Here is a 16530-nt window from a genome sequence, read left to right as displayed (position 1 = left end):
CATAATTCATTTTATTTTATTCTCGGTCAAAGAGGATGAAAAATTTGACCAATTAAATAAATTGTTGAAATATTTTGTCTTCCTCAATTAATATTTTCTTATCTATTTCACCTGTCTTGTCACTTTTTTTCCCCCCTTCAATTGAAGCTGTTGTTCACAGCTTAAATTTGACTGCATAGTGCTGTTCTGGTCTTAACGACCACTGGAAGCACTTTACATCATGAGTCATATTCACTCATAAACACACACCTCCATACTGCGTTTCTCATCTTGCTCAAGGAGACTTTGACATGCAGACTGGAGGAGGCGAGGATCAAACCGCAGACCTTCCAATTAACAGGCGACCTACTCTTCCTCCTGAGCCACAGCCACCTCATTTACTGTTTACAAATGTCTATGTCTAAATTGAATAGTAAAGGGCAAAAATCATGTAGTTTCAATTTTTTCTGATACAGAAGACCGCTTGCCATATTATTACTGGTGGATTCGGGACCTGATGGTGAAATGCTGAAATGTTTGGATAGCAGAAGTGCATTCAGAAGCGCAGAACAAAGCTACAATGCTAACATTAATCTCACAATAGTACATACAGAGTTAATCGCTTTACTTGTTATTTTCTAATCACCCTACATTTCTTTTCTCTGCCTTCTTCCACAGATTGGTTCTGAGCACCTTCTCCAGAATGAACACCAACTCCTCGGATGAGTTTTTCCAGGCCACAAACCACGCAGAGCAGACATTCCGCAAGATGGAGACGTACCTGCAGCACAAGCAGCTGTGTGATGTCCTCTTGATAGCAGGGGATCACAAGATACCAGCTCACAGGTCGGTGTTAGCACTTCTGCCTGCTTGATTTCATAAATTACACTTGCATCTGTTTTTGTGTAGAGTTTCATTGAGGCTTTGGTCTGGGCAGCAGTTCACATACTGAGGAATAAATAAATATGTTTTAAAATGCAAAGCAAGATTCCTCTTATTTTCAGGTGAGAGTTGACAAGAAAGATATGCAAACTCATTGTTCACTTGCATGTAAACAATGTACACTGCTGTGATCTAATTACACCTCAGCCCTTCCTCATTCCCACTGTGCATTTGATAAAAGGAAGAACACTGTGATCCGCTACACCGAGCTGTCGATATTTAGCCATCCAGCCCTAGGTTGAATGGCTAAATTGACGTGATTGCACAACATCCGCTGAATGCTGAGAAGCATCGTGTCCACCGAGTGCAGGCACTTGTATACACCAGCGTACTTGTTCATCCAGACAGACTCATAAAACAGAAACCAGAATGCTCCACAGAGAGAGCGAGAAAAAAGTATCAGTCACTGACCTAGTTGGGTGAAATGAACAGCTCTCTGACTGCCTGTCTCAGTGTCGTTTTATATTTGCTCACAGGGCATAACCAAGCACCGCAGGGATGATGTATAGACATAATACATTACACACAATATAATAAATTTACAGTTTACTGTGTTGAAGTGTTAAAGTTTAATCTTAAATGGATACATGGACATTTCTACCCACCAATCTTCACTCAGCAACCTGCAATGTCAAATTATTTTAGACTTTATTTTTGCACTTTTATAAAAAACGAACTGGAATCTCTTTTTAAGTCTGCTAAGGAGGTTATGTTTTCTCCCCCGCCTGTTTGACTACACAAAAACAACTGAACATATTTCCACAAAACCACAAAAAAGAAAGAATGGATTTTTTTTTAATCTCTTTTGTAAATATTGCGGCAAAGGGAGATTTCTAACATTTTCCTTGATTCCTCTGAGAATAATTATTTGTTCTTGATGAAAAAAACCTACAAATGTTAAGGGGACTCATACTTATGAGTGTGTGCAATTTGCTGCAGATTCATATAAAAATCCAGATCTATTGAGAAATGTGGTTTCATGGTGGATGTATGCCTACTAGTTTACAAAAGTATTCAGACTCTGTGATCATGGACATAATCTTTGCTTTAATTATTGCTGAGAAAACCTTGACATAGTTAAGATATAGTACATATAAGGTCCCACAATTTACACTGCAAAAACAAGCCAGGAAAACCAATGAACTTTCTGCAGACCTCCATGGTAAAATCATGTTTCGGTGTGACAGGAAAAAACATTTTTAAGGCTTTGTGTAGCCAGGAGCACAGTCCCTTTCACACTAACGCTGGTCCGCTTCCATGGATGGTTTGTTTGGAGTGGTGTGCGATCCCTGGTCCGCTTGAAAACGGGGTTCTCTGTCCACTTGCAAGTAAATCCTGGTGCGGTTCGCTTACAGTGGGAAAAGCAAACGGACTATCCAACGGACCAAAGAGAGGAAGTGAACCAAAGAGGGGTCTTGGCCAATCAATGAGCTGGGTTTTCTTCTTCCTCATGCTTTTTTTCTTCCTGGTCAGTGGTTTGGGGCGGTATTGCCGAAAACGAGCAGCTGTTGTAACTACGTGACGTTGTCCAGGTGGTTTGGTCCACTTTAAAAAGTGCAATGTGAACAATGCGGACCAAATGAAGGTGTGACATTTTTCGGCATTCCCCACCCAATCGAACTGAGTCCCTCGGACTATCCTGGTGTAAATGCGACTGTTTCTTCTGATTTCCTTTTCTTAGAAAGATTTTTTGAGTAATACCCAGAAGAAAACCTGCTTTGAGGTTGGCCAATGGCATTTGAAGGAAACAACATTCTATAGTCTGATGATAAAAGATTTAACCCTGGGCAGAACTCTAAGGATTATTTCTGGTAAACTCCAGGCACCATCACCTGGCTGATACCATCCCTAAGATGAAGCATGGTGGTGGCAGCATGGTGGTGAAATGCAGCTAAATATAGAAAGATCTTTGAAGGAAGCAGGCTTGCCCTCTCTTCACATCCTTTCAGTGTGACACTCACCCAAAACATAGGCTTACAGCCAAGACAGCGATAAAGTGGCTTTAGGACAAGTCTCAGTCTGTCCTTGAGTGACCCAGTCAAAGCCCCCACTTAAACCACACAGAGCATCTGTGGAAGATGGCGATTCACAGACACTTCACATCCAATCTGTGGGAGCTTGAGAGGATCTGCACGTAAGAATGGGATGAATTGCCCAAACCAGATGTACAAAGCTTGTAGCAGACTTACAACTGTTGCAGAAGTACTGAATCAATAGTCTGGCACATAATCTCAATGTTTTATTATGGGTTGGTGTGGGCTACTGGGTGTTTTATCCATTTTACCTATTTAAGATAATCTTCAACACAATTTAGGGAGCCCTCTGAGAACATCCATTACGTCATGTTAAAGAAAGTGAAAAAATTATTCTTGGATCCGATTAAAAATTAAAAGGGTTCTTCCTTGAGTCATGCCCCGCCCCTTCAAAAACATTTCCTGGAAATCAGCACAGTAGATTTTGAGCAATCCTGGCAACAGAGAGAATCATAACCTCCTTGGTGGGGGTCATACAGCGTATAATGTGTCTGAAAATATTAAAAACCAATAGATTATGCAAATGGGTGTAGACTGTTGGACTGTGTCACCTGATCTCAATTCCCTGTGAAGCCATATGATCTCATTTTTCCTTCACAATTCAACCAGTGTGTAATGTGAACCAGACAAATGAGTTAACGTAACTAAAAGCCTGACCCGCGTAGCTATTAGCAACATGAAGTATGTGTGGTATTTCCTTCATCATACAGACAAATTGGAATGATACAGAACGTGCAGGCGAACAGTAAGTTACTCCATATCTCACAGTGACCGATCAAAATGTAAAAGCTTATGAGCTGCTGTTAGGACCAGTAGTGCTTGGAATTATCTCACTTATGAGAGAGAGACACCCTCTCTCTTAGGATTGATTCACCAATCATTTTAAACAATCAGTATATATAGATCTCCCACATACTTTTTAACTAATGTCCAGTACAAGAGCATTAATCCATGATTTTATCTGTATGACAGATTGGTCCTGAGTGCTGTGTCGGACTATTTCGCAGCCATGTTCACCAGTGACGTGAGAGAGGCAAAGCAGGAGGAGATCAAAATGGAGGGAGTGGATCCAGAGGCGCTCAGATCTCTGGTTCATTTCGCCTACACTGGTGAGTGCTCATAAAGATGTTCACTAGCTCTTGTAAGTCGTTATGAGACTTCTGAAATCCAGCGTTATTAAAACGGATCAATAAGGCAATTCATCACTGGGCTGAGTGACCTGGCAGCACTTCATCATAAAAGTACTTTATTTTACCGGACACTTTCCCCTTTGATAAATCCCCTGCTCTGTGTATCTGAATCTGAATATCAACTTTCACAATATTTTGGAATACTATTCCACAGTAGGTATTTTTTTAACATTGATTCTTTATTAAATTTTACTGGAAATATTTGCCATTTTCTTGATTAAATACTTCTCCCACCTCTGTGTTATCTGTTGATGGCCACATAACTTTAAGACATATTTTTCCTGTCCTGATAATGCAGGTGTCCTTGAGCTGAAAGAGGAGACTATTGAGAGTTTATTGGCGGCAGCATGCCTCCTCCAGCTTCCTCAAGTCATCCAGGTCTGCTGTAACTTTCTGATGAAACAGCTTCATCCCTCCAATTGCCTGGGAATACGCTCCTTTGCAGATGCCCAGGGCTGCGTGGACCTGCTCAATGTGGCTCATCACTACACCATGGTAGGAGGCAAACATGTTTACACATACATGGCTTATTTATTTTGAAATAAGGAAGTGTACAGAGAAAGCACAAGGGCAGGTGTTGAAATGAGCTATAGCTGTAAAAGTATCAAGAGTTTTAAAAAATAATTTCAATTACCCCTATTTGTACTACTCTCAAATGAAAGTTAGCAGATATGGTAGTGGAACTAATATAGTCCAATCTCAACACTTAACTTAGTAACTAATTTTACCCCCCATGACAGGTGAGAGGCGACAATGGCCTTGGTGGTAGAATAATAATAATAAACTTTATTTCAAAAGAGCTGTTACTAAGTGTTTTGCAGAAAGAACCTGAAAAAAATTAATGGGTTGACCACTGTCCCTTGGGCATCAAACTTATACCAAATCAAATATTAGTGTTGTGATCCGCCGTACTGACTCATCAGTGGAGCAGTCCAAACACAAAAACTCTTATTATACCCTCTGTGATAACCACTGTTTTGTCAGTTCAGTCAGTAAATACAATATTTATGGATGATGTCATGGCTGGATATACTGTTCACAACACATTTTATTATTTGGGTATCCTCTGTGTGGACATTAGTTATTTTAAATAACCTGTCATAACCTTTCAGGAAAGAACTGTTGGTGTCTTGGTTATTTATATCATCTAATTTCAGCGAGGAAATGAGCGATGGGCACATTTGAATAGAAATTGAATAGTTTCATGCTTGCACGTTGTCTAATTTAGTTATATGGCTGTCAGTAAGAGATACCACGTCGCCGAACATTGATTACTGCACTGCCAGCCTCGTGGAAATGTGATTTCTGTATATCTCTGTGAGGAATATTTGCATTGGATTAAGATTCATGCACATATTTGTCAGATAGTGTCTTGCCGGCCACGCAGAAGTGACAGCGTAAGGCAGGGCCTTATCTCTTAAAGGACATCTGCTCAGCCTGTTGACACAGGCCCCATCCAGGACAGCGAGGTTAATCTAATCATCAAACTGCACAAGAGAGCCAACTTCCTGCTCAGTCACTTCAGTAACGAGCACGGAAAGTCATGGGCTTCCTGGAAGCCCATCCTCTGGGTTCTGAGCGGAACGAGTTGTGTTTTGATAAGCTTGTTTTTCCTGGTTGAGAGTGGCAGCCAAGATCTGTCTCTGACATCCTTTTCCTGTATGAAAAAGTCACCCATTTCATGTTGCACTGGATGAAAATGTAATGTTTCATTGTTTGAGACGACAGCACATCTCTTTAGCAATAAAGACCAGCCGCTGGTTTTCAATGTTCCTGCAGATGGGTGTGTATGCACGGCCTGCTTTGAAAGAATTCATTTTGAATCACCAGTAATAGGATTTAACCTTATTTTCTAGATTCAATTATTTTCCATGGTTTCATTGCTAATCCAGAAATACATTCGTCTGCTACAACTTTAAATCCAGTTACTGTTTTTTAAAGCTGGGGCTGATTTTTATTTATGATTGGATAATATATTTATCATATTAGATCAAATATTTCAACAAATACTACAGGATGTTTGGAAATAACCAGATGAAGTCAACTTTCCCTTTGCACCTCTGCAAATTAGATGGTAATTGAAAAGTTCTTAAGGGAATTCTCCCATGCCCCCCCCCTTTGATTAAACATCAGCATTGCTTCACTTCAGAAAACACTGTTATTACACAATTAGTCTTTGGCAGTACTTAAATCAATTAGTATCCTCTCCCGCTGATCTTGTTTTCCAAGCAGTTTGCCCAGCAATGAGTTTGCCAGCATCTGAAAACACATCTTTTTAAATGAAACTCTGTTGAGCTTTAAATTTTTTCATCCGCTGTTCCGGACAAGTAATTACAAATAATTGGTCTAAAGCAATGTCAAAGACTTTGGTGGAATTTCCCCCTCAGCATTACCACAATAGATCAATAGATGTCCCTCATTTCATTAAGCCTGTCTGTACTAAGCTCTTGAAACCTGGTCTCGTAATAGATTGGACCAAGTCACTGTAATTTGCTGCAGGTTGATGATCAATATGCTTGTTTTGTGTAATTGTCGAGCATCCACTCCAGAGTGAGAACTTGATTTGTCAAAGTTATTCTTGGAGCTTAATAATTAATGCTCAGCCATCTCGTTTAGAAAGGAAACAGGGTGTGATTACAGCCAAGGATTGCTTTGCATGTATGTGTCTCATGTGTTTACATTTTGGACATACCATAGAGCCGGAGAGGAGGGAGGGTGTTTTATATAGCATGATCTCTAATGGAACTGGAAGAAACAATGTCCTTGAGGAGGTAGCCATGCAATGCAGTAATATCGCCCGGGCTTCGGGCCAGTAAGTGGAAGATCAATCTTTAGGAAAGCAATAGAGAGCAGCTTCCACAAAACTTGGAGCTGGACACCATGTTGGCTTAATGGTAATGCTGGTGTGCAGTGCCTATCTGTTTCTCATTAAACGGCTTATAAAGGCTCAGCAGTGCCATGTGATCAGCAGCAAAAATGGTTTATTAGCTTATGAAGAGGCTTTTTTCAAGATGCTTTATGCCAGATTGATTTGTAGCTGGCTGCTGTGCGGATCATTTGATTTTATGAGCTAAGTGAAGTAGATGACAGTTTCATCTTTACCTCCAAAATTTCAAGAGTGAATCAGTTTTGTTAGAAATTGTAGAAAGAGACGTCTAAATTGGCATCAGCTACCTCCTCGCATTCATTTTTCACCAATTCTCTGCCCTTGTGACATATGGTCCTCATTGATAACACACACACACACACGCACACATACACAGGCTGCCGGTTAATGACTGATAATTATCTGCCTCCTCCATGTCTCCCATGTTCCAGGAACACTTCCTGGAGGTCATTCAGAACCAAGAGTTCCTGCTGCTTCCCACAGCTGAGATTGTTAAACTGCTCTCCAGTGATGACATCAATGTTCCTGACGAGGAGACCATCTTCCAGGCTTTGATGATGTGGGTGCGGTATGATGTGCAGCATCGACAGCAGGACCTCGGTGTCCTGCTCGCTTACATCCGCCTGCCTCTTCTTCCTCCACAGGTGAGATTACAGAGGTGCTGGTTTAACAAAAGGTACTATCAGGATTATACACATATGTAAAAAAAGATTTAGCTTGAAAAATAAATAAAATGATTCACTAAATATCAAAATAGTTGCCAATTAAAGTGTCAATAACCCATTGTGGCCGTATTGAAATAACTCATCTCGCAGTGATAAATCAAAGAGGCAGCATGACAGCGACACATGACATTTTATGTGCACTGTCAGGACATAGATTTGTAGCTTGGTTTGAATTGTTATTGACTGAAACTCATGTTTTATGAATGCCTTGTTTTTGAGAGGAATAAATATTTTATTATATCATCCAAATTTACACATCAAGCACAGATAAGCCTTTTTGGCAGATAGGTATGAACATCTGAAAAAATGAAAAATACTGCTTTATGTAAAGATCATTTTCCAAAACTAATTATGCTCTAGTTAATGTCACACAATCTAAGTCTAAGATATAGATAAACAACAGAAATAAATCAATGTTTTTTTATTTTATGAAAAGTAAATGGATGATGAAGATCAATAAATACAGTTTTAGTCACATATTATATTCAATAAAACCAGAAAAAAATGTGCTCGTAGAAAAACTACTTCATCATATCTCAGCTCAGGTTTAATGCCATATGGACATAAGTCACTTAAGACTAAAAATAATGTGTTTTCCAAAACAAAATGTGATGCACTGTTTAGGAAATGCCTCCAGATATCTGCACTATAAAAATGGTTTAAAATATGGTGGTTTGCTGCAGTGAAATAAACAATATGTTATCAGTTTTTATAATAATGTTTTCAGGACTGACTTTTGCCCTATCTGAAGATAGGAAATGTATTTGTACAGGTCCGTCTTATAAAAAATATCCTCATTCAACTTAGAAAATGGTTTAGTGTTTGAAGTAACAGAGATACAGAAATGTCTGATACCTCTATTCTGGAATGAAATCAATAACTATGTAGCTCAGGTTCAGGATCGCCATCGCATCCCATCCCATCTAAGGTTTTCTTTATATTAACATTAAAACAGTAAAACCCTCTGACAGAATCCTTGTAATGTAGCTCCTTGCAGATCTAGAAAACAACAAGATGTTTTCTGATGATCTGGAATGCCAAAAGCTGCTAATGGAGGCAATGAAGTACCATCTCCTACCTGAGCGACGTCCCATGTTTCAGAGCCCCAGAACCAAACCTAGAAAGTCCACTGTGGGAGCACTTTACGCTGTGGGAGGGATGGATGCTACCAAAGGTATGAGACATTTGCTAATGATACACATCAACGCAAGCTTATCTGAATTATCTAATACTTTAAGGGTCGGTGGTTTTAGGTTCGACCACCATAGAAAAGTACGACCTGCGGACAAACACATGGGTCCAGGTTGGAGTGATGAATGGACGGCGGCTGCAGTTTGGCGTGGCGGTGATAGACAACAAGCTGTATGTGGTCGGAGGGAGGGACGGACTCAAGACGTCCAACATGGTGGAGTGCTACAATCCAATCAATAAAGTGTGGTCCACCATGCCGCCCATGTCAACACACAGACATGGACTAGGTAAGTGTATCATACTGTACTTCACTTATTTCACTAAAAAAAGGAAGGAGGTAATACATTGAAAGAATTTTTCCGATTTTCTCATAAAAACTTTGGAAATCGATTTCAAAATGCTAATATTTGATGTCAATAGGGTTGTAACTAATGTCAAGGTCGGCAATTTTTTAACTCCACTAAGGAGAAAATGTTTCAGTCTGCTTTTGTTTGTTTGTTATTTTGGTTTGTTTTAATTGTTAGTAGGATTACACAAAAGTACCTGACCTAAGGAAGAACCAATTAAATTTAAGCATGGATCTGGATCATGAGGTAGGTCCAGGATTAATTTTTTAGAGATTCAGATTTCTGAGGGAATGATTCATTGATCTTAATTTTAAAAAAAACTGAAAGTGTGAACAAATTGATGCAGATCCAAATAAATATCCAGATCTAATAGTTAAATATGGGTTCATAAGGAGATTGTTGGGCCTTGGTGGAGGGATGCATATGGGTTCACCTTTTTAAATAAACCGATAAATACCTTGAGAATAACATAAAGACTAAATACCCTTGTGTGTTTTTTTCTAAATGTTTAGACACATACCCTCTAATCTTTCCTTACTTCTCTCTACTATCATTATTATTATTATTATTATTATTATATAAATTACTGCTTTCAGAGGGTGTTCATGATAAAATACAGTTCTTTGAATCAATTCAGTGTTTGAAGTTTCAGCTCAGTCGGGCTTCATGGAGTTCTTTTCTGAGAAATTTCAGGATGCATGTTCAGAAGGGTCACAGTTGGCATGCTGTAAAAAAAATTACGCATTTCTTTTTGAGATAGACCTTTGATATTTCCCCCTTTCCCCTATCAAAGCTTGGCAGGCTGTGCTGGCCCTGCTCTCCTTTACCCTTCCCAACCCAATAAATCTCATATCAGAGGCATTTTGATTCACAGTTGAAACAGTCTGGGTAACAGAACGGGAAGATCTTGTCAAAGCGTTCGTCTCACTCGCCCCGTGTGGTTGGAGGTATCAGCGAGCCCAGGAGATCACTCTGTACAGATTACCTGTGTTGTCTTTCATCTTTCTGTAGCAGCTATCTCTCCCTGCTTGGCTTGTTCTGTGCATATTCTGAGTCTATATATATAGGATATACGTATTTGAGCTTAGTGTCTACCAACAACCCTGGACGCACAGCCGTTTCCTGCTGTGTGCATTACGGGTAAAGACGAGAGAAAGAAAAATATTTATTTATTTATTCCAAAACCTCTGTACAGTAATATAAGTGAGCCTCAATATGAGAATTGTTTGTGCCTGATTGTTTTGTGTCATTTGAGGTTGTCTGAATGTGGTCTTGCCCTTGTGCTCCCTCGGAATAATTGAACTCCCACGAAAAGGAAATAAAGGGTGGTCATATAATTTCCATTGTGTTAAAACATCCTCTGTTACTGATGAAAACCACTTTCCTCTGTGGCTTGGGAATGAGGAATAACAACACAGTTTTATAGTCTTCCTGTTTTTTTGAATAGATTTGGTCAGTTCTATGACTCACTCATGCTCAGTTCTAACTGAGTAATATACCTCTCCTTCAGCTCTCTCCAAGAAACAAGGAAATGTTTGATTCGGAAATGCCACTTCATTTATTTTAATTGTTTTGTCACTAACATGTGGTTTACATTTCCTTTTGCCTCCAGGATGTGTCATGATGGGAGTTTGAAAAATCTTTGTTTCATTAGCTTCAAAGTGGTTATTTATGTACAGTAACTTTAGCTTTGATGTTTGTTTATATCAAAACAGGTGGATGTTGTAGCAGAACCACAAGCTGTCAATACATAATAACACACACAAACACACAATTTAAATACACTAGTGCAGTGCCCGTTATAAAACTGTTTGTAACAGGCTGTTTGCTTGTAAAAGTGACATGCAGTAACTGAGCCACGTCATTTATAGGCACGCTGTCACTTAACGCTAGTCATCCTTTGTTCAAAGTTTTGAATGGATCACATGTCCTAGTAACACCAAATTCAACACTGCACTTCCCTTGACCTGTTAAAATACACTATCCAAGTGTGAGGCAGATAAGATGAAAGGTTTTCGAGATGTGCGAGCCACATCCACACAGACAGACTGAGATTTCTGGTACTACAAGAAGGAACAAAATGTTCCTGTTGTCATTCATGAAGTCTCTACCATGTTCATGATTGCATAAGTAGATAACATCATCATAATACAATTATAGAACTCAAATTATCTAATGGTAAAACTTTTGTTCTTCTTAAAAGCCATATAATAAAAAAGCAGGTTTTGCTGAGTAACATTTACCACCTGCATCCATTTTTGTAGGCATTGCTGTACTGGAGGGCCCCATGTATGCTGTTGGCGGCCATGATGGCTGGAGCTATCTCAACACAGTGGAACGCTGGGACCCGCAGGCCAGACAGTGGAATTACGTGGCCAGTATGTCAACACCACGGAGCACCATGGGAGTCACAGCACTCAATGGAAAGTAAGTTGGACAGAATATTGTCAACATAACCTTTTGATAAGAAATGTGCAACTTTAAACTTTTGGTTTCTTCTGCTTTGAAATATCATCTTGCCTGAGGTTGAGTTCACTTCTATTTGTAAATCAACAACAAACACATAGTAGAGGCAATTTACACTGGTGCATGACTTTGAAAGGGCTGCCAAGAGGTTCAGTTTGCTATTTAAATGCAGACCAGCTGCATATTCCAGAACAGAAAAAAAAGAAATCATCATCTAACTTTAATTTGTTTTTTTGTCAGATTCAGTGAAAGAAAAACTGTTTGCAAGTACTGATTCAGACTGAAAAAGATATAGATATATCAACAAAATCATCTGCATGTTAATTTGCATAAAGTATGAAATTAATTACCATTAGAAATCTAAAAAATCAATACCTGTATAGATTCCATGTTTGTACAGATATTTGGCACAATGTATTATCTGGAATGGAGCATGCCGTAGAACAGGCTCAGTTGTGCAACAGTGCACTGGGCCCAGGAGAAGCTGAAGTGCAGCATTAGTTTGTTAATAGTTTGACAACATAATGCTTCTTGTGGTCTGTGTGAGATAAACTGCAGTGTGGCTGCAGAAGCACAGAGTTCTTCTGATTAGCGTGGTAATTCATACAGTGTAAGCAGAGTCTATAAAAGCAAAACACTGTGTATATTTGTTCGTATTAAATGCCTTACAACCCCGTTTGAGAGTAAATTAAGCTAAGAAAACAGGGACCAGCTCTCGGCCTCATTTAAATACTCGGTGTGCTGAAGGAGAAAAGAGTTTGCTGCTGCTCGGCTGCATCCAGCATTCAGCATTAAAGTCGATGCGTAGTTATTTCTGCATCTAGGTCAAAAATAGACAACAAGGAAACTATTTCCCTAGCCTCTACTTTCCTGTCGGGCCTGAGAGCTACAAGCACTTAAAATACTGATGTGATCTTTGTGGCAGAGAACACTCAAGGAAAGGGCCTTTGAAAAATATTATCCACTGTGTACTGCTGTATCTTATAAAATCTGTCACGTTGACAGTGTTCTGTCAGTATTTTTTACAAACATCTGACAGCTGATTTCAGCTGCTCTTGCAGGATTCAGCAGGACTGAGCATCCATGTCAAACACTTGAAATTTTGAAGCCGTTTTGTTTTATTTCTCAGATTGTTTGCAGTCGGTGGTCGAGACGGCAGCTCATGCCTGAGGTCGATGGAGTGCTTCGATCCACACACTAACAAGTGGAGCATGTGTGCGCCCATGGCCAAGAGGCGAGGAGGTGTGGGTGTGGCGACATACAACAACTTCCTGTATGCTGTAGGCGGACACGATGCCCCTGCCTCCAACCACTGTTCTAGACTCTCCGATTGTGTTGAGAGGTCTGTAAATGCTTCTGCCCTGGAGGAAATAACACACACAAAAAAAAAAAAAACGTTACGTAAACTGTTGTGGATTGCATTTGGCCGAGCTCAGTTAGGCGAGGCTGTTGCTTTTCTCATGAGAACAAAGGAGACTCCTGGTGATCTCCACCCTGTTCCTGTCAGTGTTGCACTACATGATACTAAACTGAGAAGTTCATATTTTCCACACTTGGTTTTATTTCATGGTATCTGGCCCCATCTGCTGGACATACTGTTAGACTAACACACCAGCAGAGCACCTTAATTTGCATTTCACTGCTCAGATTACACAGTGATGCAGTGATGAGCACGGTTACCTAGCAGCAAGAAGGGTTTGAACTTTACAGCTGACTCTTTCTGTGTGGATTTAGCATGTTCTCCTCATGTCTGTGTGAGTCACCTAAAACATGGAGATTGGGTTAATTGGAGACACTAAAGGAAATAATTGAGGAACTATATTCATATAAATATAATAGAAGTGTGTAAAATAATGTTCTTAACCCTCACAAATAAATGTGCCACATTAATTTCCCACCATCAATGCTGTTTCTTTTATTCATCCATGAACCTTTTAATAACTGATTGTTTTTCTGATTGTTACATATTTTTTGGGTTTATTATTTATAAGGTTTTTTATTCCTAGAGTTAAATAGACTCACAAAACAATGTTAAAACTTGATTGAAAATATTTGATGCATCAGCACTGTTGTTGGAACTTTTAATACTTTAATCAGAGGAATAAGTTTGTTTAATTGCATCATGTTGATTATATCAGTTCCCACCCAATACCACATCTGTGTGATTATGGCTGTTTCCCTTATTGTGCTGGGATCTGAAATTTAAATGCGCTATTTCATAATAATTTTTTCCGGCACATTATAATGCAATCATTTTGTTATTATGCTTAAAAAATTACAAAAAACATTTCATGACACAGAAATCATACAATGTAAGATCTACACCGCAGCTTTGTTTTCCTCATCGAAATAGTGTAAAGGACTTTTTTTTGTGCAGCAGTTTCTGCCCTCGCTGATGAGTTCAGGTCTCTGTGGACCCAGCGTCCACAAGCTGCTGTTCCAGAGACAGTTTTGTTTTTAACTTTCAATTTGGTCCTGTGTCTACAGTGCTGTAAGCAGTTCCCCCTGGTGACCATTCATGCAGCTGTGATTTATAGGAGTGGACGTAAGGGTGTTTGACTTCACCATCCATAATGCAAAAACAACCATTTGACCAAAACAATTGCATTTGCAGGTATGACCCAAAGACGGACATGTGGACGACTGTGTCCTCCCTCAGCGTTCCCCGCGATGCGGTGGGTGTGTGCCTGCTGGGCGACAGGCTGTATGCTGTCGGTGGATATGACGGCCAGTCGTATCTGAACAATGTTGAGTCCTATGATGCACAGAACAATGAGTGGACTGAGGTAATGACACAAAACAAAATCATTTATCACAGTCAGGCAACAGGCTTAAAATATGAAATCCCTATTGTGTTAATATAAATAAGAAATACTGCCATGCACATTTAGGTTTAAGGAACCTTTGCTATTTTAATTGGGTACATTTTAATGGGATTGTAGGTTGTTTTTGCACATGTAACATCAGGGTTCCAGTTAATGCCCGTCAAGAAGATAAATCTGCTTAAGTCACTGAATCCTATCAATATTTTAGAGCTTGCTTTTCTTTTTTTTTCCTAATGTGTTTTTCCACTCTCTTATCTGCATGAAGTAAACTGTTTTTTTTTAAGAAAGCCTCCAATGAGAAGCTGCATGTTAACCTCTCTGTCTTCCTGCAGGAGGTCCCTCTGAACGTTGGCAGGGCGGGCACCTGTGTGGTGGTGGTGAAATTGCCTTGAGTGTATTGTCTCATGACTGCATGGGAAACAAGTGAGAGAGTGGCAAGGAAAAAGTGGACAAACAAAACAACGGATCAAGGACACATCCTTTGAGAGTCATGTTTTCATCATTATTTTTTTCTTTGCTTTAAATCCATGATTTGTCAGAGGGAAACACAGACTGAGCCTTCACCCATTGTTTCTATCATTAGTGGACATGTCTGCCCACTGGGGAGGAGCTGTTCAGAAACTCTGCTCTGCTCTGCACATTCTCCACATTCTCAACCGATCAAGAATTTTCATAGACTTGGCAAAGCTGCAGCGAATCAGTGCCAAACCTTTGTTGTTGCTGGTTTGTTAAGCTAGTTTTATGAAAAGTTCTGCGTGTGTCTGTAAGATCAAATGTAAAAGTTGCATTTTGAGTAAATGAGCCAAACTCCAGGTTAAGTTTACATTTATACACCAACATTTCCTCTCAGTGCCATCACATACAGTATATTTTTTGGGTTTATATTTCCCTTTATAGCCACAAAAAAAAGAAAAAGTTATAAATGTAATGTACCATTGTCTTTCCTTAGTGGGTGGTCCAAACAGATTCTCTTTAGCAATGAAGAACCACTGTGACCACTGAGGCTGATGAGTTCGGGAATGAAATCAAACTTTTGGCTGAATAATAATAATATATTTGGACTTTTTTTAATTTTATTGAGCCTGTAGCTGCAGAACACCAAAGTCATTTGCTTGTCTTAGAAGAGGTTTTGTTGCGCATTTAATACAAGTTTACAAAATTGTGAATTACAGAGAATATATCATATTGATATTTCACATTACTGTATTATGTTTTTGTGGAATTTGTTGTTGATGGGATCTCGCCTAAACCAGAGCACTGACTAAACTTGTTATTACTCTGTTGGCTTCATTTGTGGGCATGCAAGGTGAGCTAATGTTTTTGTTTGATTTTTACAGTATTAGACATCAAGATCATTGTCTCTTCTCTATTGTAGGAGACTCAATGCCTTCTTGATCATCACATACGCGGCTCAGATGTTGGATGAACCCTGAAGAAACAGCAAACTGTGGCTCAGTGTCACCGGGTTCATCCACAGAGCTGTTTTATGTTTTTTGGGGGGTGCAGCACTTGAAAACCAGATACCCACAGCACTTCTCTAAGGTGACTCTGATTAGACTTTTTAGATTTGTAGTCAAGCTGCTCATAAAAGTAAACATTACTAACTTGCTCATGATGAGATCTATTTGTAATTGTAATTATAACAAGTTTTTTGGGGTCAAATGTTACTTTTTATGTTTTTATCATAATTTTGTACAGCATGCGAAACATACAAATAAAAGGACTTCAGTCTCCTCTGCATGATCAAATCCATGTTTAGAGCTAAATGTGGTTCCCTCTGCGGGCAGATCTTTCATTTCTCTTGTTCTGCTTTAAGTAAACTAAACACGCTCTTTCACCTAAACAGACTCGGAAGCTACTTTGATGTCAGAATTAACCTCAGTCTTGTCGTCGTCACTGCAGCCACTTAAATCGAGCGAGCATGTTTATTGTACATCTCTGGGTT

General features: G+C 39.4%; 1 protein-coding gene across 5 annotated transcripts in view; it reads left to right on the top strand.

Moving 5' to 3' along the window:
* Positions 1-16323, top strand: part of klhl4 (kelch-like family member 4) — a 28303-nt gene extending 11980 nt beyond the window's left edge. For all 5 annotated transcript variants that reach the window (XM_020086393.2, XM_020086235.2, XM_069531932.1 and 2 more), the window contains 10 exons: positions 658-825; positions 3927-4063; positions 4443-4639; positions 7463-7675; positions 8744-8930; positions 9010-9234; positions 11559-11721; positions 12890-13102; positions 14375-14546; positions 14918-16323. In XM_020086393.2, coding sequence (XP_019941952.1) covers positions 683-825; positions 3927-4063; positions 4443-4639; positions 7463-7675; positions 8744-8930; positions 9010-9234; positions 11559-11721; positions 12890-13102; positions 14375-14546; positions 14918-14977 — 1710 coding nt within the window. In that variant the 5' untranslated portion in view covers positions 658-682 and the 3' untranslated portion in view covers positions 14978-16323. The remainder of the gene's footprint in view (positions 1-657; positions 826-3926; positions 4064-4442; positions 4640-7462; positions 7676-8743; positions 8931-9009; positions 9235-11558; positions 11722-12889; positions 13103-14374; positions 14547-14917) is intronic.
* Positions 16324-16530: the final 207 nt, after the last annotated feature.

This window comes from Paralichthys olivaceus, chromosome 9 (assembly GCF_024713975.1).
Source record: "Paralichthys olivaceus isolate ysfri-2021 chromosome 9, ASM2471397v2, whole genome shotgun sequence".
NCBI classification, from domain to species: domain Eukaryota; kingdom Metazoa; phylum Chordata; class Actinopteri; order Pleuronectiformes; family Paralichthyidae; genus Paralichthys; species Paralichthys olivaceus.
This window is presented reverse-complemented; position numbering and strand designations above follow the sequence as displayed.